Here is a 22,406-nt window from a genome sequence, read left to right on the forward strand (position 1 = left end):
AAACCCTAAAGTCCTTACTCAGCAAAAGTCTCACTGACATCCATGATGACTTGGCTGATTAAGGACAGGGTGGAGATTTCAAGATATTATCAATTAACACAAAACTGACGCCCACGGGCACTTTACCCAATAGAGAGAGGCTCGCAGCAGACAAGGTTGCTAACTAAGTTTGATGTACCTGGAAGACCCCTTGAGCATCAGCTGAGACAGCTGCATGGAGGGGAGTCCTGCCCATGTTGTCCTGGGTGTTTGCATCCGCACTGGCCTCCAGCAGGCGTTTGGCAGCATCGGAGCGAGAGTACCTTGCGGCCAGGTGGAGTGCCGTCTCACCGGTTCGGTCTGTCTGGTTGTGCAAGTTGGCCCCCTGGTAAATGAAATCTGAGATGACAGCGGGAGCGTCCTCCTCCTCTTCACTGTTGCCAGTCTCCAGCCCTCCTCCGCTGCACGAGGCAATCATGAGCGGGGTGAATCCATCTGGAAAACAAAGAGCAGCCCAATGAACATCGAGGAGCTCTTTGCCCTTCCAGGATGTGGACGATTCCAATGAGATGTTCTGAATCACAGAGGCTGCTTGTTCTCCTGGCACATCAAGCTCTGGTTCCTAGCTATCTAATCCCTCATTAATTAATACCCTTCCTCTGATATAGGTCTGAAAGTATTCCTCATTCAGTAGCTTCTCATCACTCACTGTTTGTCTGCTGTCTTGGATTCAACTCTCCAAAGTATTTCAAGGCATGGTTTACATGGAAGACACTATACAGAATACGGTTGCACTGTACTGAAGTTTAAAAGCTTTCTTTATTTGGCTGTGGAACAGTCTCCCAAGGGAAGTGGATGAAGCTCTGATGCTGGGGATAGTTAAAACCTGACTAGACAAGAAAACACTCAGAAATATCCTATAGGGACCAATCCTGCACTGGCAGGGAGATGAATGGCATGACCTAATGAGTATTTTCCCCCATCTCTAATCTCTTTGATTTTCTGACTTCCCTCTCTGTGGTTAAATAAGGAAGGATTTTATGGAAAACAAAATGCCAAAAGATCAAATATCCTTAAATTATACAGACCAGTAGCAATGCAACATGGAAGGACTTCTAGGTGGGGCACTTCTGTTAGGTTACGTAATGACTGATGTGTAAATGCCAGCATGGAAATAGGCATATTAGAAATGCAACTAGACAGATAATCGTGCACTGCTCAACTGTAGAAAGAGAATGAGGGTTGTAGATAAAAATTATGCAAGCATCAGAGCAAAGAAATCTCCCTTACCAGGACCTCGAACGTTGACATCCATACAATCTGCATCGATTTCACCTTGTGGAGGGGTGGGTGCCATGGACGAAATGCGAAGGTCGGCTGCATCTAGATGCTGTTGAGTCCACTGCCTGTGATCTGTCTGATCGTCCATGTCTGGCAGCATCGCCTGCTCCTCAAACTAGGAAAGGACAAAAGCAAGCTGAAAGTCAGACTTCATGGAAAATGCCAGAGAAGATATAAAAAAGGAGGGTTAAAATGAAAAGCTTTGTAAGAGTCAAAGCTACATTTACATCACACATAGGTTGAAAAGGAGCGTCAGAAGTTGTGATCAGCATGGTCTGGAACCCTGAGAGCAAACCATTCTGTTAGGTCCATAGCACTCTTCACCTTGCTGATGAACTAGCTCATTGAAAGCCCAGTGAGCTAAAGTTACTGTTAGCTTACCCTGAACTTCTTAGTGTCCAAGGTTTCTTCATCACCCCATTCATTCTGGTTGTCATCCATCAAGGTGCCATCTGAAGCATTTTTCAGGGGTCTTTAAAAAAAAAAAAAAAAAAAAAAAAGACAAGTAATTAGTTTTTCTGCAAAAACGGAGGGGCAATGGATCACATTCTCTACATGCGAAAAACTAAATGAAGAAATTAACATGGCAATTTAGAGAAAGACCCTCCCCCCAAAGTTTCACCTCACTTTTTACTAATGGCATATTAATTGCAGAACATTAAAATCCGCATCAAGCTAGAGTATTGTTGTCCTCTTGCAAAATCCTGAGAACTCTTGATAATCTTTTTCCCGGCTGCATCATAGAAAGCACTAAAGGAGAGACCTCTGAAGGTTCCTTTAGAGTAGCGCTGCATTAACAGCTGCACTCCCCAGTATTTAACATGTTAACAGGGAGATTACTCACTTCAGCCCAACGGAATCCTCCCCAAGTGGCTCTCGTCGCTTCTTCTTGCTTGACTCGGTCACTTTGAAGCCTTCTGGGAACCAGAGCTGCCCATGCTCCCTGCGCCGCTTTCGAGACACCACCACTCCCACTCCAATGAAAGCAAGAAGGACGAGTGCTGCCGCCACCACATACATAGGATACAACTGGGCGTTCCTCGGGGGCTCAGCTGTTTCACCTAAAAAAGAGTGGGGCACATGGAGAAACTGAGACATTAAGCTGCATATCAAACTGGTGATGGAGCGCAAATGAAGCGAAATTAGTTAATAGAGGTACCTATGGCTGAGCTAAATCATCCCCCAAAATAAGGTCATTTTATACGCTATTAATCAGAACCGCAAACTATTGGGAAATTCTCCTCTGCACAAGCCGGTTGCATCAGGAGACAGCTTTACTTTTTTCTTCTTTAAGGAAAAGGATTAACAAACTTCAAATCACTGCGCTCTCATTGAGCTGTTAAGACAAAAGGATTCAGGGGGATTTCGAAGATACAAACTCCAGCTCCTCACATGTCATTGATTGATTGGAGTTGGGTTTTTTCCCCCCCTTTTTTAGCTGTAATGATTTTGAAATAAACCCGAACTAAGCAAAATAAAAAAAATTAGTACAAAATTAGTTTATTAACAGAGACTTAAAAACAACAAAGATTCAAGGTTATTAAAGCCGAACTGTCTCTGGATACAGCATTTCTGAGGCTGGCTGGCTGGCTAATTGGATCACAGATGTCGACTGGAAAGTTTCAATCACCTCCAGTCTCATTCCCTCCAGCAGCTGCCAGACATACTTACTTTTAACGGCTTCTATTTTGTAGGGGATGTTCAGGTTACCAAGAGAGGCCAAGGCACCCAGGAAAGCTGCCACGTCAGTTGCGCTCTGAAAGCATTGTGAGGAGGACTGGATGCATTGGCGGTTGTCGATTTCCAAGTATACGATGGACCTGTATGGAAGGAGAGTGAATGGGATTGGGGAGCAATGATCAGACTGAAGGAAAGTCAGGACCTAGGTCTGTTCCTCCCATAACCCCACATTGGTATGGATTAAGATGGTGAAAACAAACCTGTTTACTCATGCATGGCCCAAATCCTGCAGACCTAAGTTAGGCAAAGCTCCCGCTAATGTCAATCGGAGTTTTACCTGACTGAGGCTGTAGGATTAGCCCCACGTCTATTTGTCAGCTGTTCAGCAACGCAGGAATGTCCTTCCTTAGCAATGACAGAAATCACACAAACATGGTAGGGTAATAAACGACAATAAACTTGGGGCCTGAATCTCTTCTCACACCAGTTTTACCCCATCGTGTCTCCACTGACATTGGAGGAGGGACTCCTGACTTCCATTGCTTTGAGTAGGAGGAGAATCGAGCCCTTTGTAGCTACACAGCACCTTGCAACAAGTGCCACAAAGCACCTTACAACCTCCCAGGAAGTAAGCCTCCTAACAGATGGCTAGAGTCAGCATTTCCCAGGAGGAAACCGAGGCTTAACTAAGTGACTTCCTGAAGAAACTAGCATCGGCCGAGTTCTGACTCCCAGTCCCCGCCTGACTGCTAGCCAACACATGGGCCTCCATTAGCCATGTCAGTTGTAGCATTATTTAAAAAAAAAAAAAAAATCCAAGCCAGAAACCTGTCAGTGTTGGCCCCCCCTTTCCCAACTTCCACTGCATAAGAAATTTAATTCCAGTTCATATTTAAACCAACATCTAGGCAAAATTCTCTATCCTGCAGGATTTTCCTTAGTGTGGCTTATGAATATCAATAAGGCAAAATAACTGCTGTTCAATGAAAGCCTTTTCTCTGCCCCCTCACCCTCTGACATCCATCTGATCCAGCTCTCTCCGCTGCCTTCCGCCGACACGTGACGAGAGGGACGTCTTGACTGTGTTGAAGACGGCACTGGGCATGTCCGACCAGGTCTCCGTCGACCTCTTGATGTGGTGCTTTTTCAGCTCCTCTTCATTGCCGTAGTATGGGAAGATCATGTACTCTCCCTTGGGGTTTTTCTTAAAGACCACATTGGTGTGAAGGACACGGCTGAGCTCCCGGAGGAAGTTGAAGGAGTTGTTCTTCAGATTCTCCGGGGTTATCAAGACCACCACTACCAAAGTGCCATCTGCAAGTTTCTCAGGCATATTGTTGGCACAGTCCAGACCATCCCATTCACACTCAGCGCTGTTACATCCCTGGTCGCAGTGACCATCTGAAAAGTGATCTTTGCAGTACTGGTCATACAGAGGACTAGGTGGAAGGAAAAGAAAGGGAAAAGGATTAATTACACCAACAGCCACTCTTATCCATCTACTAGGATCATGCTAGGAATGTCAAGGATTTCTCTCCCGTAACAACAGCACTGCTCACCCTGATACATCCTAAATCACCTTATAAAGAGGGGAATCTATACAGCACTGAAAAGCAACCACTTCTGGGGTGAAACATGGCAGCTGTTAAACTGTAGGTAGCAATTTCAGATAGGAAGCGAAGACAATTACTGTGACCTGGGAAGTTGAGAGAGGCAGAATACAATTCCCCAAAACAGAATTTATCCAGGAACCTGGGATCAAATGCATACTGTTGCAAAAGAATGCTCAGCACATGTCAGCAAGTGGCTGGGGGTCTCTTCTGAAAGTTGGTACCATTGGCAGCATGCCAGCAAAATGGCTTCAGCACAGGCCCACACGCTCAGGGTCCAACTGATCGCCATATCTGGGGGCGGGAGGGAATTTTCCCCCAGGTCAAATTGGCAGAGATCCTGAGGGGTTTTTGCCTACCTCTGCAGCATGGGGCCCAGGTCATTTGCAGGTTTAAACCCTAGTGTAAATGGCAAATTCTCTGTAACTTGAAGTCTTTAATTTGTGATTTGAGGACTTCAGTAACTCAGCCAAAGGTTAGGGGTCTATTACAGGAGTGGGTGGGCGAGGTTCTATGGCCTGCCATGTGCAGGAGGTTAGATCCACGTTTCTCAATAGCCAGTTTGTGGACTGGCGCCAGTCCCAGAGATCTCCCCGACACAGTTGAGGAAGGCAGCAAGCCTCACATCAAAAAGGTTGAGAAACACTGGATGATCATGATGGTCCCTTCTCGTCTTAAAGTCTATAAGTCTGAGAGCCCCACCCGTTGTAACATGAGCACCATTTCCTGGTAGCACCCTCCTGGTTTCTTGCTGATCTCCCTGTAAGCACTAACTGTGCCAAACTCAACAAGGCACTGCTACCATTTGAGAAGAATTCACCAAAGTGGCGAATTCCTATGCAGCATGCTCCAGCAGCAGACGTGCTCCAGAGGCAGCCAACCGGGGTGTTATACATAACGTGGCAAGTAAGGCAAACAAGAAAGGCCAAACCCAGGAAGTTGCTGAACACCTACAACTCCCAGTGAAGGCAGAGGATGTTGAGGTCGCTCAGGATTTGGCCCCACATGGTATGAAATAGCATCTAGAGAAGCAAAACAAGCTTTAAAGAAAGGAGGATTTGCCTGTTTCGGTATTTTCCGAGTGCGGAAAGTGTGCATTATAGTTCCTCTGATAATCAGCATAAAGACCCTGGCTTTGAAGTGAAAACGGCGAGGAGGAGGTGGCTTACTTGCATTGCCTTTCCATCTTCTGGCAGTCAAAGCCATCATACAGACACCCGGCGTTGTTGCACTGCGAATCGCACACCCCATCGTTGAAGTACTTCCAGCACTGCAGCGACTGGGAGCAGTTCTTCCAGGGATCGTTGAAGTTGAGGGAGCAGTCCCCTCCGTCCCAGCCACAGGCGTGGTTGTTGCACTTCCCATCGCAGATCTTGTTCCCAGCATACCCTGTGCAAACTTGTATCTCACATTTCTCCTCGATTTTAGGTGGGGTGATGTCCTGGCCGACGCCGCCCCGGAAATCAAAATCCAGGATGTGGCAGTTCAGGCCATTGAAGTTTGCAGGGCAACTGCACTGGTAATATGGGGCAGCTTCACTGAAAAATTCACAGGTGCCCCCGTTGTAACACGGGTTTGAATTGCAAGGGCTGCTCACAGGGTACTGGCACTCTGTCCCCGTGAAGGCAGGAGCACACATGCACTTGGAGCTCTTGTGGATGGAGATGCAGGTGCCGCCATTCATGCAGTGCAGGTTCCCACAGGTGCGTGAGTCGTTTTCACAAGTGGCACCAACAAAACCCTGGGGAGACAAGAGCGATGTAGGCAGAGTTAGCATTTCTGACGTTGCAGCCATCGGCCTTGTGAAGCAGTGATCAGGAGGAACACATTGACAGGGAGACACAGAAAGCAGAAGAGCAATGACCTAGCATGCTGGTTTTGTGCCCACTTCTGTGTTAGACACTGAATTCTCTCATCTTTGTTATTGCCAGCCTGGCCATTGCACTGGAACAATAACCGTAACTTTAGGTTGTAATTTACTAAGGAAGCCTAAGGGAATTAGGTGCTTAAACCCCATTGAAAGTCACTGGGAATCAGGCACCTACCTAAGGAATCACAAATAATCAATCAAAAGTACAGCCTTCATATTTACCTAGAAAGTACAGATGGAGAAAAAAAAATCTATATGCTCATCTACCATGAGATCATCCACCTCCAACCAAAGCAGGTCTCTTCCCCATAGGATATTTCCTAGCGCTTCATCCGGTCCAGCTTTAAATGACCTAAATAACAGAGCTTCCACCATCTCCCCTGGGAGCCTCTTCTATAGTCCCAGCAGATCACACCACTAGGCATTGTCCCCTTGCTACTCAGCCAAAATCTCTTTTTGCTTGACATCTCCGTTTTGCTCCTGGTTAAGATAATAGGTGGCATCCTTCTGCTTTGGGTCACCTGCCCCAATTCCTCTCCCTCTGCCATGGTCACGGCCTCGACACACTCAGACCTGGCTACCACAGTCCCTGCAACCCCCTAACCATTTGAGACCAGACTATGAGCAGTTACTCCCACATGCAGAGTCCCATTGGCTGCAGTGGGATTTGTGAGCAAGGGGCTTGCCAGGTTTTCAGGCCAAGTGGACCATTAGATCCCCTAGCCTGCCCTCCTATGAGCACGTAGCAGAGCTGTTGCATGAAATCTGGAAGGAGTTAGATACGTACAGAGGGGCATTTACAGATGAAGCCCCGGCCAGTGTTGCTAGCAACTGCACACGTTCCGCCGTTCCTGCAGGGTTTGCCCTTACAGCCATCCACCACGGTGTCACAGCGACGCCCTGTGTAGGGGAAGGAAGCACCCGTGAGTGTGATGCGCTACCAGCAGCCCCGGGGTCCGTGGGCCAGGCCCGTCAGGAGGTGGATGGGGGAAAGGCTCACTCACCTGCATAGCCCTGCCTGCACTCGCACTTGTAATCATTGACGCGCTGCACGCAGTTCTGGGTCCCTCGCGCGTCACACGGGTTGGACAGGCATTCGTTGACATCCCCCTCGCAGCGCTCCCCCACGAAGCCGGGCGGGCAGATGCAGCTGTAGCCGCCCACCCGGTCCGTGCATTTGCCGTTGTTAAAGCACTTGGGTCCCAGAGTGATGGGATCAAAGAAAGGGCTGCAGTCGTCAACGTTGATTTCACAGTGCACCCCTGAGGACAGATGGGGAGCAACCGTTATGACGATTTATTTTTTGCATTACCCTAGCATCTAAAGTCTCTGGTCATGGCCCGGGACCCCATTGTGCTGGGAGCTGTACAAACAAAGAACCAAAAGACAAGGGGCTTATGATCTAAGTCTAGGACAAGAGACAGCAGATGGAAAGAGAGAGACTGATGGGGGAGTACAAGGAAACAATGAGACACAGTCAGCATGACAGGCACTGGTCTCTGGTCACATGTAAGATAATAACAGGGCCAGTCACATGGGGTCTCCTCCTGCAGTGTGAGTAGCTGCTTGCCCATCTCCCCCACAAACAGGCTGAGGCAGCCATGTCAGTGGGAATGGAGGGTGCCCGGTCCCTGGCCAGCACAGTGTACATTGGGCCCCGGGTTACAAGACCACTTGAGCTCCTTGATGGCTGGGTTAACAAGCTACTGTAATCCTCTGTTACTGCAGCTGCTTCCACCGTTAAGACCAGTGTGTGTACACAGGAGCTAATGAGCACGTACCAAGGATATCGGTACTCAGAAAAGTACTGCCCGTTAATTTACCTTGAGTTCCTCTGGGGCAAGAGCATTTGTAGGTATTGATGAGATCGATGCAGGTTCCTCCATTCTGGCATGGGTGAGACAGGCACTCATTGATCTCCTCCGAGCAGTTAACTCCGTGATAGCCAGCAACACACTGCAAGGGAAGAACAAAGGGAACCTTTAGTTGTATTCACTCTGATAATGAACCTGTTCTATTCCAATCACAGAATCCTAGCAGATGAGGGTTGGGAGGGACCTCAGGAGGTCATCTAGTCCCACCTCCTGCTCAAAGCAGGGCCAACCCCAACTAAGTCATCCCAGCCAGTGCTTTGGCAAGCCAGGCCTTAAAAACCTCTAAGGATGGAGATTCCACCACCTCCCTCGGTAACCCAATCTCAGGTTCCTATGCTGTTCCCATCCCTGAGGTATCTGAGGGCCTGTCTCTTCCTTTAGCTGTCATGTGGGGGTTATGCTAGCCCTGATTACAGGCCAGGATGTCCAAAGCATGGACTAATCAGAGCTTTCACTGCCCTCCCCAGCAATGCTGTGCCTCAGTACTGCAGTTGCAATTTACTCCATTTTATGCAAACCAGGGTTAGCCCAGAGGGAACTAGTCAGCTGCCAGTGAGGCAGTGTGGTTCGGCGGAAGTTTGGACAGCTTCGTTTATAAAGAGAGGCAATAATTAGCACTTACAGAGGACCTGCCCTCCATGGATCTCAAAGCACTCTACCAGCTCGAATGGATTATGATTGGCCTGGCCCAGGCCATGCTGTTAATCCCATTGCACAGCTGGAGAAGAGTTAGGCACAGAGAAGTGAAGGGCCGTGTCCGAAGCTGCAGAGTCAGGAGCAGAGCCCAAGAGTCCTGTCTGCCAGCCCTTTGCGCTAACCGCTAAGGCCCACCCGCTCCCCCAGAGCGAGGCGGACAGCGGGTAGTCTGTGGCTGGCAGCCAGCCAGCGTACCTCGCAGGAGTAGCCTCCCAGGTAGTCGGTGCAGGTAGCTCCGTTCTGGCAGGGGTTCGGGGAGCACTCGTCCACTTGTTCCTCGCAGTAGCTGCCGGTGTAGCCTGCCTGGCAGCTGCAGAAGTGCGTGTTGCCTGTGTCTACGCAGAGGCCGGAGTTCCTGCACAGGTGCGCCACGTCGACCCCTGGGAGAGCACAAGGCCGGGGAGGGCCCGGTGAAGCGCGCACACAAGGCCAGTGATGCAAGGGCGTGTTCGTGCAAAAACGGGCCAGTCAAAGGGAGGCTGGCTCTGAGAAAAGCACCCCTCAGCGGGCTGTGAAAGGGCCAGGTTTGGCCCCCGCTTGGCTCCTTTGTGCCTCTCTGGTGAGCTCCGGCCAGGACGGCAGCCACTGGGAGCTGTTACGAGTCCAGGCAAACTACAGCAGCCCTGAGATTGCTTTGACTTGTGCCAGAGGCTGAACTAGCCCCTAGCAGCCCTGGGAACCAGGGAAGTGCAGTGGTGGTACACAGTCACCTTTGTCCCCATTGCCCAGGCCCCGTCTGAATAAAGCTGGGCCATTCCGTGGCAATCTGACCCTACACCTCTATGAGCTGACCAGACCTCGGGGCGCTGCAGCACAAAAGCAAGCAGCGAGGGCAGACGTTACCTTGCTGCTTGGCAGCCACGTCACAGGACACGCTGGGGACGTCGCAGTAGAGGCCCGTCCACCCGCTGTTGCACTCGCAGCGGTACAAGTTGTTGGTCTGCCAGCACTTGCCTCCATTTTTGCAGGGAGAGGAGTCGCACCAGCGCACCAGATTCTGGGGAGAGAAGGAGGAGGACGTTCAGACTCCGCTTGGAAATGGAAAGGATCATGTCTGACGTGAGCAAGTGGGGGAGAGATGAGACCTCTGCCATCTGGGGCGCTGAGCTGCAACGACCTTGCAGAGGTCCCAGGGTCAGCTCCGTCAGCTGGTGTAAACTGACAATTCTCTGCTGCCTTGCAGAGATCTGGCCTGGTGACTAATGGGCTGATTGTTCTTTACCTGACAGTTGAGGCCGGTGTAGCCCTGTGGGCAGGTGCACTTGTAGGTCCCGTAACTGTCCTGGCAGGTGCCCCCGTTCAAGCACGGCTTGGAGTCGCATTCGTTGATGTCATGCTCGCAGTAGCTGCCCGTGAAGCCAGGTGGACACACGCAGGTGAAGGTGTTGATGCCATCCACGCAGGTTCCCCCATTAAAACAGGAGCTGGAAGGCGGGAAAACAGACATTGCTTCCAGATAAATACTAGTGACGATTGTAATGGCATTCTCCCGCCAAGGCACTCAAAGCCCTTTTACAAACATGAACGGATTAAGTCTCAACACCCTTCCGGGTGGGAGGTAAGCGCAGAGATGGGGAAACAGAGGCGCGGGAAGCTTATGTGCATGGCTCAAGATCAGATATCGGCACAGTGGCAGAACTGGAAATAGAACGCAGGAGTCCAGACATCTAGTCCTCCTGTTCAACCGCTAAACAGCCCAGCCACCTCAAAAGAAAGCTCAGGCCACGGGCTGTACCTGTCACAGGACAGCCCCTAACACAAGGAGCGTTCCTGGAGTTTTAAAAAAATCTATGGACTCGCAATGGAAACCCGCCATTTTAACCACCGGAGTGTAAAACACCCGGGTTGGGCCCAATCTTTCTTTCCCCACTTTGCGTAAGGCATTTACACAGCCCTATCCCCTGTGCTATCTGAGCACCTCACACCCTTTAACACAGCATGCCGCACAGCCCCGCTGGGGGGGCAAGGATAGACCAGCATCTCCCTTGTAGAGCTGAAACCCAGAGACGCTAAGCAGCTTGCCTAAGGTCCCGGGGAGTCCATGAGCGTGCAGGGATGGGACGCACATCTCCGGAGTCCCAGCCCAGTGCCTTCGCCCCAACTCAAGTTGAAGCACATGGGAGTTTTGCCTGAGAAAGAGCTTCAAGGCCCTCAGGTGCTAGACCACTGGCTTCAGGGGGAGTAGGGACCGAGTACATCAAGGACCTCAGGGTCTGACCTACAGGACCTGATCCGACTCCACTAAAGTCAGGAGGGGCTTTCCTACTGAAGCCAACGGGAGCTGGACTAACCATTCATTCCCCCTTTGGCAAGATTAGTGTGAATACAACAGGCTCCTCAAGCGAATCCAGAGCGGAGAGGAGATTTCCCTTGGGGGGTCAGAATACAAGCCTCCCCCCAGCATAGCATCCTCATGAGGGTCACGTCCCCATGCCATGGTTGTCCAGCCAACGGAGCGAGCCCCACGGGGCTCCTGGGACACTCGGGATTACAGTGACTACCGGCCCCACTGACGCCCCCTGGAGTCAGCCAGATCAGCATCCCAATAGTGCCCGCCCCTGCTGGTTACCTCTCTGTGCAGTCAGGTGTGTTGTTTTCACAGTGGATCCCACTGAAACCAGAGGGGCAGGTGCACGTATAGCTGTTGACACAGTCTGTGCAGTTGGCCCCGTTCTTGCAGGGGTTGCTGGCGCACTCGTTGATGTCCTCCTCGCATTTGGGCCCCCGGAAGCCTGCCAGGCAGTCGCAGAAGAAGGCGTCGATGCCATCCGAGCAGGAGCCGCCGTTGTGGCAGGGATCTGAAGGGAGAGGCAGTCACGGGGCAGGCATTAAGATACAGCAGTGCGCGTCCCAGCCCAGCAGTGAAGGCTGGGGAGGGGAGCCGGGCTGCCCGGCAGCTTTCACACGGTATCATCCCATCGTGCCGCCACCTCCGAGCGGCCAGATCACACTGAGAAAACGGGGCAGTTCAGCCTCGAAAAGAGCCCAGCCCAAGCTGAAGCTATCTCCAATTCTGGGGCTCAAAAGGCAGATTTGCTCACAGGAGTATCAAGGCAGCTGAACAAAGCAGCCCTGGCTTGAACCGGGGCAAGGCAGGAGCTGGTAATGAACACACAAAGAGCCTAATACTTCAGTCCCTGCATCTTGTATTGTCATTTGCAGCAGGGCAGAGTAGGTGTGAAATGCTGCCATGCTGATTCACACCCATTTTGCCCTGGTCTAAATGACGACACCCGTAGGAGAATGCAGTCCAAAAGCGCCAATTCCTTTTGGACAATGGCTCGGGTTCTTTTAAAAACACACAAAGTGCAATTCCTGGCATTAAAAGGACAACGCTGCAATTCCCACCCTATGGAAAGGGGAATCCCAGATGCCACTGTGGAGAAGCGGTTGCAGTTGCAGGCTTCTTAATAGCAGATCCTGTGAATGGCGAGCCATGAAAACCCTGCAGCTCACTTGAAATGCTATGACTCTGCATTGTAGTTACACATGGTAACAGCTGGTGGTCCTCATCCTGTCACCACACCATGCACTGCCCTCCCTGAAATCCTTTCTGCCAGTCTAAATTTAGTTCCTGACCAATACAGCACAATTTAAGTTCTTTGGAGGAGTTCTGAATACATCGCTGCAGGTCTCTGCCTCCTGAGAACCCTCCACTTATTTCGGATCACGGTTAGGCTGCTTGTCTTGGAGTGGCCAGGATTCACTACAGTCAGCGCCTTTCACGCCGCACAAGGTGTCCCTGGCTCCAGACCCGGAGGGAACGGGAACTCGACGGCTGTGGATACCCTTGTGATTTAGCACCCAAATCTCAGAGCAGCAGCTCGGCCCCGGCTCTTACTTGGCTTGCAGTCGTCGATGTCGGTGTCACAGTTACGGCCGCTGTAGCCCGCTTTGCAGTTGCAGCGGTAGCTCCCATTTGTGTTCTGGCAGATGGCGCCATTTCGACAGGGGCTTTTCACGCATTCATTGATGTCAATCTCACAGGTTTGGCCTAGGAGATAAACAGAGGAAAATCTTTAACGCTTTAACGGGCGGGTAGAAACACTGCGACAACCGTGTCCTCTAGCACCAGACATGTCCTGCAGCTACGGGGGCAGATAACTATGCGCTGACGCTTATTCTCATGGAAGCAGCTGCCAACTGCTCTTTGATCCGCTCCTCCGGAAAGGTGCTAAACGTCACCTTCATTTTCTCAGATCTTGTCAATGCCTTTGCATTTTTCCCATCCAAAGACCAGAAAGCCCTTTACAAAGCATGGGCCAGGGACAAGTCAACGGAGCTATACGGACTTACAAGTTACACTCCATGACACCCCTGCGGTGGGTTAGTAGCACTATTCCCATTGGGAAGGTGGAGGCTGTGGCACCCAGAGGGGAAGCGAGTTGACCACGGTCGCGCAGTGAGTCAGTTGCAGAGCGTGTCCTGCATCTAACAGCTAGGCCACCTTTGCTCTGATCTTCTCTGCGCTACGTGGGACAGTTTAGGCACGGAACCAGAAGATGATCCCTTCCATACCTTGCCAGCCTGCGGGGCACACGCAGGAGAAGCTCTGGTAGTCCTCCGACTCCCGGCACTCGCCGCCATTCTTACACGGACCGGCCGCGCATGGAGCCAGCACGTCCTCGCACGTAGCCCCTGTGGGCAGAAAGCGATACGCGCAGCTGAAGCCTTGATGGCAGCCTGCTCTCCCGAGTAAACAAAAGGTGGCAAGGCCTGGAACGTGCCCGCTGCATCCAGCCCATTCCCCAAGTTGTTCCAGGGCTTGACTAGCACAAAGGAGCTCGTGCTTCCTCTGCAACTCTCCGGGGTCATTTCAAAATTCTCACAGATTTCACAGAGGCCGACATGCCTATGTATAGCTGCACTCCCCACTCAATGACCTGCCCCTTGGAGGCCTTCCAGGAGAGCCTGTTATTAGAAAGGACTGGGTTGTCCCGTCTGCTTTGGGGGTCTTTGAATGGCTTGACTTGGTCCCGGTTTCCAGTCCAGAGGCAGCCTGGGCTCCCATGTTTCAGATTTTAAATGTTAAAACTATGGAGACAATCCAAAACCGAGTCTTTATGTGAAAGGAAAGCACAAATTTTTTTGGGGGAGGGGAGGCTTTCAACACTCCTGAACAGTCTTTTTCCTGTTTACACACTGGCCAAGGGATAAATTCCCTCCAAAATGTTATCTTCTTTGTCAGCCGTTATCTTCTAGGTTGGCCTTTGCTATTTTCCAGAGCCTTCCACTCTCCTCCCACCCCCATCGGTTTCCATGGCTACTGGCGAAGACAGGAAGCTAGTCATGGCTTCCTACAATTGTGCACATGTTGCCATTTTGTGCAAGAGGAAACAGGAAACTGGCAAACAGGAATCAGGTCAGCAGAAATTCCTCCCCCTATGGAATCCACAACCTATTATGCACCCGACCTGCAGTATATTTTTCCAAAAAGAGTGTCAGTGGGTAAATAGAGTGGTTCACAAAACAGACCCTGAAAGGGGGACCGGACTGAAAGCAGAGCAGCCACAACATGCTTTCTTAAAATAACCCAGCACTGGACAAGGCGGAGAACGGGATCCCAGCATCCACAAACCACATCTTCACTTCTGTATTTATAGGAAAGGGGCAGGGATGAAGCATGAGTCCAAAATCCTGCCCTGCTGCTTCCGAAAGCTCCTTGGCATTTCCTTTTCTAAGGTTTGGCTGGGCCAAAACAATAGGCGAAGGGATTGTGATCTCCACAGTGATTTCTATTAACACTGCCAGGGTAACCCCCAGTGTCTGTAGGCAGTCCCAGATCCTCAACTCATTCATGTAAGCTGGCATAGCTCCAAGGAAGTCAGCATTGCCTCTTTGACTGACGCCCGCTCATGGTGTGTGTACGACCAGGGAGAGAAACTGGTATTTTATGAATTATAAGGTAAACCTGGCTCCTGCTGAAGTCAATAGCAAAACTCTCCTGCAGAGGGACCGGTATGGTTCTGCCCGATAAGGAAGAGTGCTATGCTGCTCCATGAATCTCTTTTCAGGGCTAATCTCTCTTGGGGAAAGAATACAGGCCCCCAAAACCCATGCAGCAGTTATGCTGCAGTATGACTTTCAGCACAGGCTGCCTTCTTACCTGTGTATGGCAAGAGACAGTTGCATTTGTAGCCGGCTACATCATCTATGCAGGTCCCCTGATTCAGGCAAGGGTTGGAAGCACATTCGTTGATATTGGTCTGGCAGTTGGGCCCTGTGTTAAAAGAACCAAAACACACATCAGCAAACTCAGTTCAGACCATGATGGAGGTTTCTTCTGGCACAAGGGGAATGGTGTGATAGGAAAGCAAGAGAGAAAAACAGAAGGAGGGAATGAATGTGGCAATAATGCACATCTAGCACATAGAACCCACTGGTTACCACTAGCAGCTGGTCCACACAAGAGGTTAAGAGTTTACTACTGTTACCAGCTAAAGGAGCATCTACTTTAGCTCGAGCTGCAGCGGTCAACACATTTAGTGCAGAAAGACCCAGGTTCAATCGCCACCTTTCCTGCAGCTGTGTAATTTTCATTCCATGCACTGTGATGCTGACAATAAATTCACAAGAACTATCCACAGCAGCAAAGCTCCCGCCACTCAGCTGTAAGAAAGAGCGACAACTTTGTCCCTGTTCAGCCCTTACCACTGAATCCCTCACGGCAGGTGCAGACATATCCGCTGGTCATATCCTTGCAGGTGCCCCCGTTCATGCAAGGATTCGATTCACACTCGTTGTTGTTGATGTCACAGTTGGTCCCACTCCAGCCCGGGTCACAATCACACCTGTAGCTTTTGTAAGAAATAAAAATACAAAGCACACGTCTCATTTTACTCGTTGCCCCACCCCTTCCATCAACCCTTATTCTGTAGCCAGCCCAACTTATTTGAAGCGCAAGTTCCCAATCGCATTGAAGCAGAGAAAAGAGCTCGGTGCTAGTCCTGGCTGATTTAGCAGCTAGAGAAGTGGAGTTTTAGGAGTGGAAGGCTCCTTGTTAAAACTGCAGGATTCCAGAATTGCGAGCGAGCTGCATTAAGTAAAATGCTACACCTCAGCTTTGATCCGTTCTGTTTGCACACGGCAGAGGAGAGGAGAGGAGGGGCCAGAAGACTACAGCTCTTCACAGCTGGAAACTCCAAGTTCAAATCTGGATTTCTGCAAGTCCCCCAAATCACCATGGCAATTCAGTCTTTGCTCAGTAGAAGCCAGGGGTTGCATCTGCAGTTAGCCATGGACCCCAGCAGTGAGGGGCATTGACTGAGCTGTATGGGGGATCCCTGCTCTGGAATAGCAGGCGGGCTGCGGTGCAAGATTTGGGTGGACTGGCAGAGCTGTGTTGGGGCCTAAAATTGAAACAACAAGGGGTGCTGCTAGAATTTGGAAGATGCCTGAGCAGGGCTGTGTGGGTGCATGCGGTCGGTTTCCTGAAAACCTACCCATTGAGCCCGTCATCGCATTTCCCATGGATGCAGGGGTTGCTGTTACACTCATTCACTTCCAGCACGCACATGGGGTCATGGTATCCCTCGGGGCAGAGGCACGTGAAGCCATTGATGCCGTCCTGACAGGTGCCGCCATTGTGGCACGGGTTGCCGGCACACTCGTCAATGTTGATGTTGCACATTCTCCCTGGGAAGGGGAAGAGTCAAAAAGCGTCACCTCCTTGCAGCAGGCCAGGCACCCTGGCAACGCTCAGACAACTCACGAGGGGAGCAATAATAAAAGGGGTCTCGGGGGAGGGAGGCAAGACTCCCACTTTTTGTGCAGTGGACACCCAGCCGACATAAGGATGGTAGGACAGAGTCGCCAAGGGATGCTGGTTCGAAAGGTACATGCCCCGGCTGGGCAGGTGACCACCAGTATAACTCCTCCGTGGTGCAAAGTGATTTAGCAGGGGCTGGTTTGCCATCTCGTCTTCACTAAATACAGCTGTAGGGAGAGAGGCCAGCCCTGACAGTACTTTGGCTGCAGGAGGAAACAATGAAGGAGAGCGATCTGTAACCCTACCTGCCGGTGGCCTGGCAAAGAAAGGCCCTATTCAAAGCCCCTGCCAGCAGGCATAGGGCCGAGAGGCTCTGCAAGGCTACTGCCCCCGCTGCAGGTGAGCAGAAAAGCAGCCGGGTCTGTGCCGATCAAAGGAGGTTCACATTTTCCAGCGGCGATCAAACAAACCAGTTAGACGAGGCAGCAACCCGATACCCATGGGATTTGATGGCGCGGGAGCCAAATCAACCGCTTTCGACTCTCTCTATTTCTGGACTCAGGTCTAAGTCACCTGCCCAAGCCGGCAGGATCTGCAGCCTCTGTTAGGGAGTGTTTCATGGACTAGTGCAGTGAGGAGGCAGGGACAGGGTCTACTCTAACGTCCAAGGCAAGCTTCTGATTCAGCTAGCACCTGGGCGAGGCCAAGCCTGGAGCCCTCTGAACCAGGCTGATGGAGGCTGGCAGTGAAGGCTATGCCGTCAAAGTCGATCAGAGACTGCGGGGCCCAACTGGGGACCCGCTGATGGGGCCGCGCCACGGAACACGCCGTGCACCCGCCCTCGTAAAAATCCGGTCCCTCTGGGGCGTCTCAAGTTGGGCCCCCAGAAACAAAGGCCTGCAGCATCTCTGGCCGCTTCCGGAATCGTGGCCCACATCAGTCTCCAGCTGCAGGCCACCCGCCTCGCTCCACGCGGTGACGGTAAATCATTTTAAATTCTCTAAATCAACGTGTCCTCCTACATACACAGGCCTCCTGCCCACGTGGATAGATGGCAGCGCTCTGGGCAGGGACGTTTTTATGATATGGGTGCATGGCGCCTAGCGCAATGGGGCCTGAATCCCTGATGAGGGACTCAAGGTCCAAATAATCCATCATTTCATCACCTCTTCTGCCGCTACCTCCTCTTTGCACCCAGCCTCAAAGGGGCAGGGAAGAGACTCCGCAGGCCACAGAGCCCAGCCACTGGCTCTGCAGCCAAAGTTTGTGCTTGGGATTTAGGGCATTCAGACGTCTAAGTCCCCGACTGAGCTTGCAGGTCAGAAGGCCTGATTAAAGCTGGGTGGGAAAATCCGGCCCTACGATTGTAGCCAGCCCCCACCGCCTCTATCCTGCAGCTGTGATTCCAGCCCCCGGCCCTTTCTCCAGTGGCCAACAAACAGCAGCTCTCACCTGTGTATCCTGGTTCACAGGTACATTCATAGCCATTGATCTTGTCCAGGCACTTGCCATAATCACAAGGGTTGCTGGCACAGTCGTCCAGGTTGATTTCACAGTTAGGTCCTTAAAGAGGCAAACATGATTAGACGTTTACAGCCACACTGACGAGGCAAAATATAGTTTGAAGAGACTGGCGTCGGGGATGGGGAAACGAGGCTCTCTCCTCACTGAACAAAAGCCCTCCTTTGAAAACTCCCCCCACGTCCCCAGGTGAGGAGTTCGTTCTGAAAGAGATGGTCGAGCTGGGAGAACTTACGCTCTCTATAGGAAACCCACAGGCCTTTTCCCTAATCAGCCAGGCATTTGGAGACAAAGCAAGAGCTTTAATTAGCTCCACATCCTGGGGCATCTGGTTTGGTTTCCATGACCCAAACGTCCATCCCTGACTGATGACATCCCTGCCCTGTCGTGGACAAATAGCCAGAGCCCTGCTGGAGCCTGGACTGCCCCGCTCGCCTCTAACACGGAGCCTCAGATGGGCGACGACTCCTTACCGGTGGTGCCTTTCAGGCACAGGCAGTTGTAGGCATTGTTCCTGTCCTGGCAGGTCCCTCCGTTTTTGCACGGCTGGCTCTGGCACTCGTTGATGTTCATGTCACAGCGGTGGCCCGTGTAGCCCGGCTGGCAGAGACAGGTGAAGGCAGCAATGCCGTCCCGACAGGTCCCATAGTGGCACGGGTCGGGGTCGCATTCGTTGACGTTGATTTCGCAATGAGCGCCAGCAAACCCTGGCACAGGGAAGAAGCCACGGGTCAAGCAAAGCGTGGGGGCCTTGCATCATAGGCTCACCCCTCCTAATGCAGGGCCTGATCCTGAGAGGGGCAGAAAGCTGCAGTGCTCAGAATCCCTTCAGATCAGGCCATGCCTATGCACCAAGGGGGAATGGGAGGGGACAGAAATGCAGAGGCTAAGCCCTAAGGATTACCCATTTTGCCTTCAGCCATCCGCACACCACCTCAGGGTCACTCCACTTCCACCAGAACGCGCCGAGATGGTGCGCTCTCCAATCCCCATCGACATAGCCTCTGGAGATACCACAGCAGAGACCGACTACACACTGGCTTATCCCCCCTGGGGTCAAATGGGCTGAGCGCAAGGTATTCCCGACAGTGATCGGCCCAGGCATTGCCACTGTGCCACAGAGCCAGTCTGCGCCGCTCACGTGTGCCTACAGTTGCGGGCTTCACTGGACAGCCGCAGGTCCAAACCTGCGTGATCTGTCATGTCAGCAGCTATGTAGGTAACACTTGTCCAGTCTAAGGGCCAAAGGGAGAGGCCATGCCGAAGGGATGGGGTGAATTGCAGGCTGCAGAGTTGCACAACATTCCTCAGAGGTAGCCATGGGTTTGCAAATAGCCAGATGGGGGAGATGGCACCGTCTTATCCAGCCTCTGGATGAACTGGACTGAGGACATGAGCTGCTCTTTAATGCAATCGAAGTGTTTTTATCTACCCAGGCACTTGTCTGATCCCAGCGTTTCTGTCTTGTCAGGCCCCTGCCACTGCACTGTCTGCACACCTCACAAACATCACTGCCTGCAGCCCCACCGCATGCCTCGGCGGCAGGGCCGTGCTGTTATCCCCATTGGACAGAAGGGAAACTGAGGCACGGAGCGGTCACTCAGCGAGTCTGTGGCAGAGCAGGAAAGTGAACCTGGGTCTCCTGACTCCCCGGCTAATGCTGTAACCACTAGGCAATCCTCCCTGCCCGCCTTTCCGTTTGAAAGCGGCTCCTTGATCTCTGCTAGAGCAAGGATCCAAAGTGCCCGACCCTGCACTTCACACTCCCTTTGCTCTCACTGGGAGGGAGGGCCGGTCTGGGGGAACTGGGCCCCAGGCAAGCAGTTGCCAAGAGGCTGGGACCCAAGAGCCGTGCTGTCCGGAGAGCCTGCCCCTCCCTATCCCCCTTGCAACCGCTACCCCTCCCTCCCAATTAATAAGCACCCCCTCCCCGGCACAGGCTGCAGGAGTCAATGGGGCTTTGCCTGAGAACGTGGCCAGCGCGCCAGGAACAAAAGCGCCTCCCCGGCACTAAAACTAAAGGGCCTTTCAGAGCCAGGAGAGCCGGGCTTTGTCCCAGCCCTATACAATGCTCAGCATTCAGCTGGCTCAGCGCAGGAGCCGGGCCCTCGCTCGCCGGCCGGCCTCTCCGGGCGTTTGTCATGGAATCCGAGGGGGGGACGAGGGGTGCGCACACCCCTGGAGGTAGCGGCGCTCTCGCCAGCCGCCATTCTCCGGCTCCGCTCCGCTCCCAGAAGTGGGGCGCGGGGGCGCGGAGGACAAAGTGCAGCTTTTGACTATCCTCCACGAAACCCACACGGCCGCTTTTCATCGGGACTTGGCACCGGCGGTACATTAATTAGAGGCCATTCAGCTGGAAGATTTCTGGCGGGAGCTGCTCCACAAAAGAGCCACTGTTTGCCACTGGGGCGCATGTCGCCGCCTGGGCCAGTCAGTCCTTAGGTTTCACTCATCGAGCCCACAGAGCCTTCCACCTTGTTTGGAGGATGGAGGCGGCTTTATTTCCCTCCTTCCTCCTCTGTCTCGCTAGCGCTCGCTGCGGAGGCCGGGAGCAGAGACAAGGGGAGGGGACAGGCCCCAAACAAGAAGGCCCAGACAGGTGGGATTAGAAGTAGGGTTTGTTATTGGTTTAACGGCAGCTCTTAGAGACCCTGACTGAGATCAGGGCCCCGTTGTGCCAGGTGCGGCACACAGACAGAGTGAGAGACAGTCCCTGCCCTGACCGAGATCAGGGCCCCGTCATGCCGAGCGCTGTACAGAGACACAGCGAGAGACAGTCCTTGCCCTGACCGAGATCAGGGCCCCGTCTTGCCGGGTGCGGCACAGAGACACAGCGAGAGAAAGTCCCTTCCCCAAAGATCTTATAGTTTAAACACACCACTAAATCAGTTCCGATAGCCATTGACGCCAGGAATCCGGCCCATTATTTCTAGAGGCTGCCCTTCCATGGGACCTTTTGACTGAGCATCTCAAAGCCCTGAACAAGTTTCCAGAACTCGATCCTGCTGCCACGGCATTCAGGGACGTAACTCCGCACTGCAAGCAGGATCGGGCCCCAATTAAAGCGTCAGCATTTTGCGGAGGCAAAGGGTGACTTATCCAGGATCAATCAGCGAATCCCTGGCAGAGGCAGGAAGGGGACCCAGGAGTCCCAATTCCCAGCCTCCCCCGCCTCGGCCTGTTCTAGCTGCCAGACCGCACTCCCGTGCCCTATTCCGGCTGGCCGGGGAAAGGCCTCCCCACCTTCTGTGCACTCGCAGCTGTAGGTGTTGGGGCCGTCGATGCACTTCGCCCCGTTCTTGCACGGCGTGCTGGCGCACTCGTCGACGTCGTATTGACACAGGTGCCCGTTAAAGCCTGGAAGAGAACAAGCAGAGAAAGCTCATTTTGCACCGTCCCGGCAGGGCCGGCGCCGGGACGAGCACCGGCTCCTTGGGAAGCATTTCAGGGACTGGCTCGGAACGGACCGGCTTCCAAGAGAACGGGAATAACGGGGCTGAGGGTGCTAGGCTGGGCAGGACAGGACGGCGGAGCAGAACAAAGAACCTCTGGCTTCACCCCGAAAGCCCTCCCACAGTCCAGACGCACCCCGGATGAACTTGCTGTCCCCCACCCACTCGCCCTGCTGCAGGTGCGCTTACCCCCAGCAAGTTTGGGACAGCAGCTCCTAGCGCCGGCAGGGCAGGCAGAGCCCAAGACGGACAGCCCTGGGGCTCGGCCATGGCAAATAGACGTGGAATCTGCTAGCTGGATTCGCACCGGTGGTTTGCCCCCTCCGGCTCATGTCCTTACAACCCTAATATCTCTCAGCCCCACACACGAGGGGAGGAACCCTCGCCCCTCTCCCGGAGCTGACATTTTCCAGGCCGGGCTGGGGGTTTCCATGGAGACGACTGGACGGGAGGCTGAGACCCAGCATTGAGCACATCTTATTTACATCTCTAGAGCAGCACCGGCTCTGAACTTCAAAACCTCCTTTCACAGATTAAGCGGCTCCCCATTCTCCGCTCTACCCCGTGACTTTGACACCTCATTCAAACCCGCCAGCCTGGCCCCTCTGCCCCGCGGCCCCTCCTCCCCATGCTGAGGCCTTTTCAAATGCAGAAGCTGGGTTTTGTTCATCCGCG

The 22,406-nt window shown here is 52.6% G+C and overlaps 1 protein-coding gene across 1 annotated transcript in view; it reads right to left on the reverse strand.

Annotated features, from left to right (window-relative positions):
• Window positions 1–22,406, reverse strand: part of NOTCH1 (notch receptor 1) — a 77,749-nt gene that overhangs the window by 4,665 nt on the left and 50,678 nt on the right. Inside the window, exons 10-31 of the mRNA XM_067541825.1 lie at window positions 21,523–21,636; window positions 18,753–18,986; window positions 18,211–18,321; window positions 16,493–16,685; window positions 15,702–15,847; window positions 15,157–15,270; window positions 13,569–13,688; window positions 12,892–13,044; window positions 11,620–11,848; window positions 10,273–10,474; window positions 9,894–10,047; window positions 9,246–9,430; window positions 8,304–8,436; window positions 7,485–7,742; window positions 7,268–7,380; window positions 5,780–6,351; window positions 4,011–4,439; window positions 2,992–3,140; window positions 2,165–2,381; window positions 1,702–1,792; window positions 1,270–1,435; window positions 179–474 (exon numbers count right to left, since the gene is read on the reverse strand). Of these exons, the coding sequence (XP_067397926.1) occupies window positions 179–474; window positions 1,270–1,435; window positions 1,702–1,792; window positions 2,165–2,381; window positions 2,992–3,140; window positions 4,011–4,439; window positions 5,780–6,351; window positions 7,268–7,380; window positions 7,485–7,742; window positions 8,304–8,436; window positions 9,246–9,430; window positions 9,894–10,047; window positions 10,273–10,474; window positions 11,620–11,848; window positions 12,892–13,044; window positions 13,569–13,688; window positions 15,157–15,270; window positions 15,702–15,847; window positions 16,493–16,685; window positions 18,211–18,321; window positions 18,753–18,986; window positions 21,523–21,636 (4,379 nt within the window). The remainder of the gene's footprint in view (window positions 1–178; window positions 475–1,269; window positions 1,436–1,701; window positions 1,793–2,164; window positions 2,382–2,991; window positions 3,141–4,010; window positions 4,440–5,779; window positions 6,352–7,267; window positions 7,381–7,484; window positions 7,743–8,303; window positions 8,437–9,245; window positions 9,431–9,893; window positions 10,048–10,272; window positions 10,475–11,619; window positions 11,849–12,891; window positions 13,045–13,568; window positions 13,689–15,156; window positions 15,271–15,701; window positions 15,848–16,492; window positions 16,686–18,210; window positions 18,322–18,752; window positions 18,987–21,522; window positions 21,637–22,406) is intronic.

This window comes from Emydura macquarii, unplaced genomic scaffold, assembly GCF_026122565.2.
Source record: "Emydura macquarii macquarii isolate MOO-44397 ecotype Brisbane River unplaced genomic scaffold, CSIRO-AGI_Emac_v2 contig_691, whole genome shotgun sequence".
NCBI classification, from domain to species: domain Eukaryota; kingdom Metazoa; phylum Chordata; order Testudines; family Chelidae; genus Emydura; species Emydura macquarii.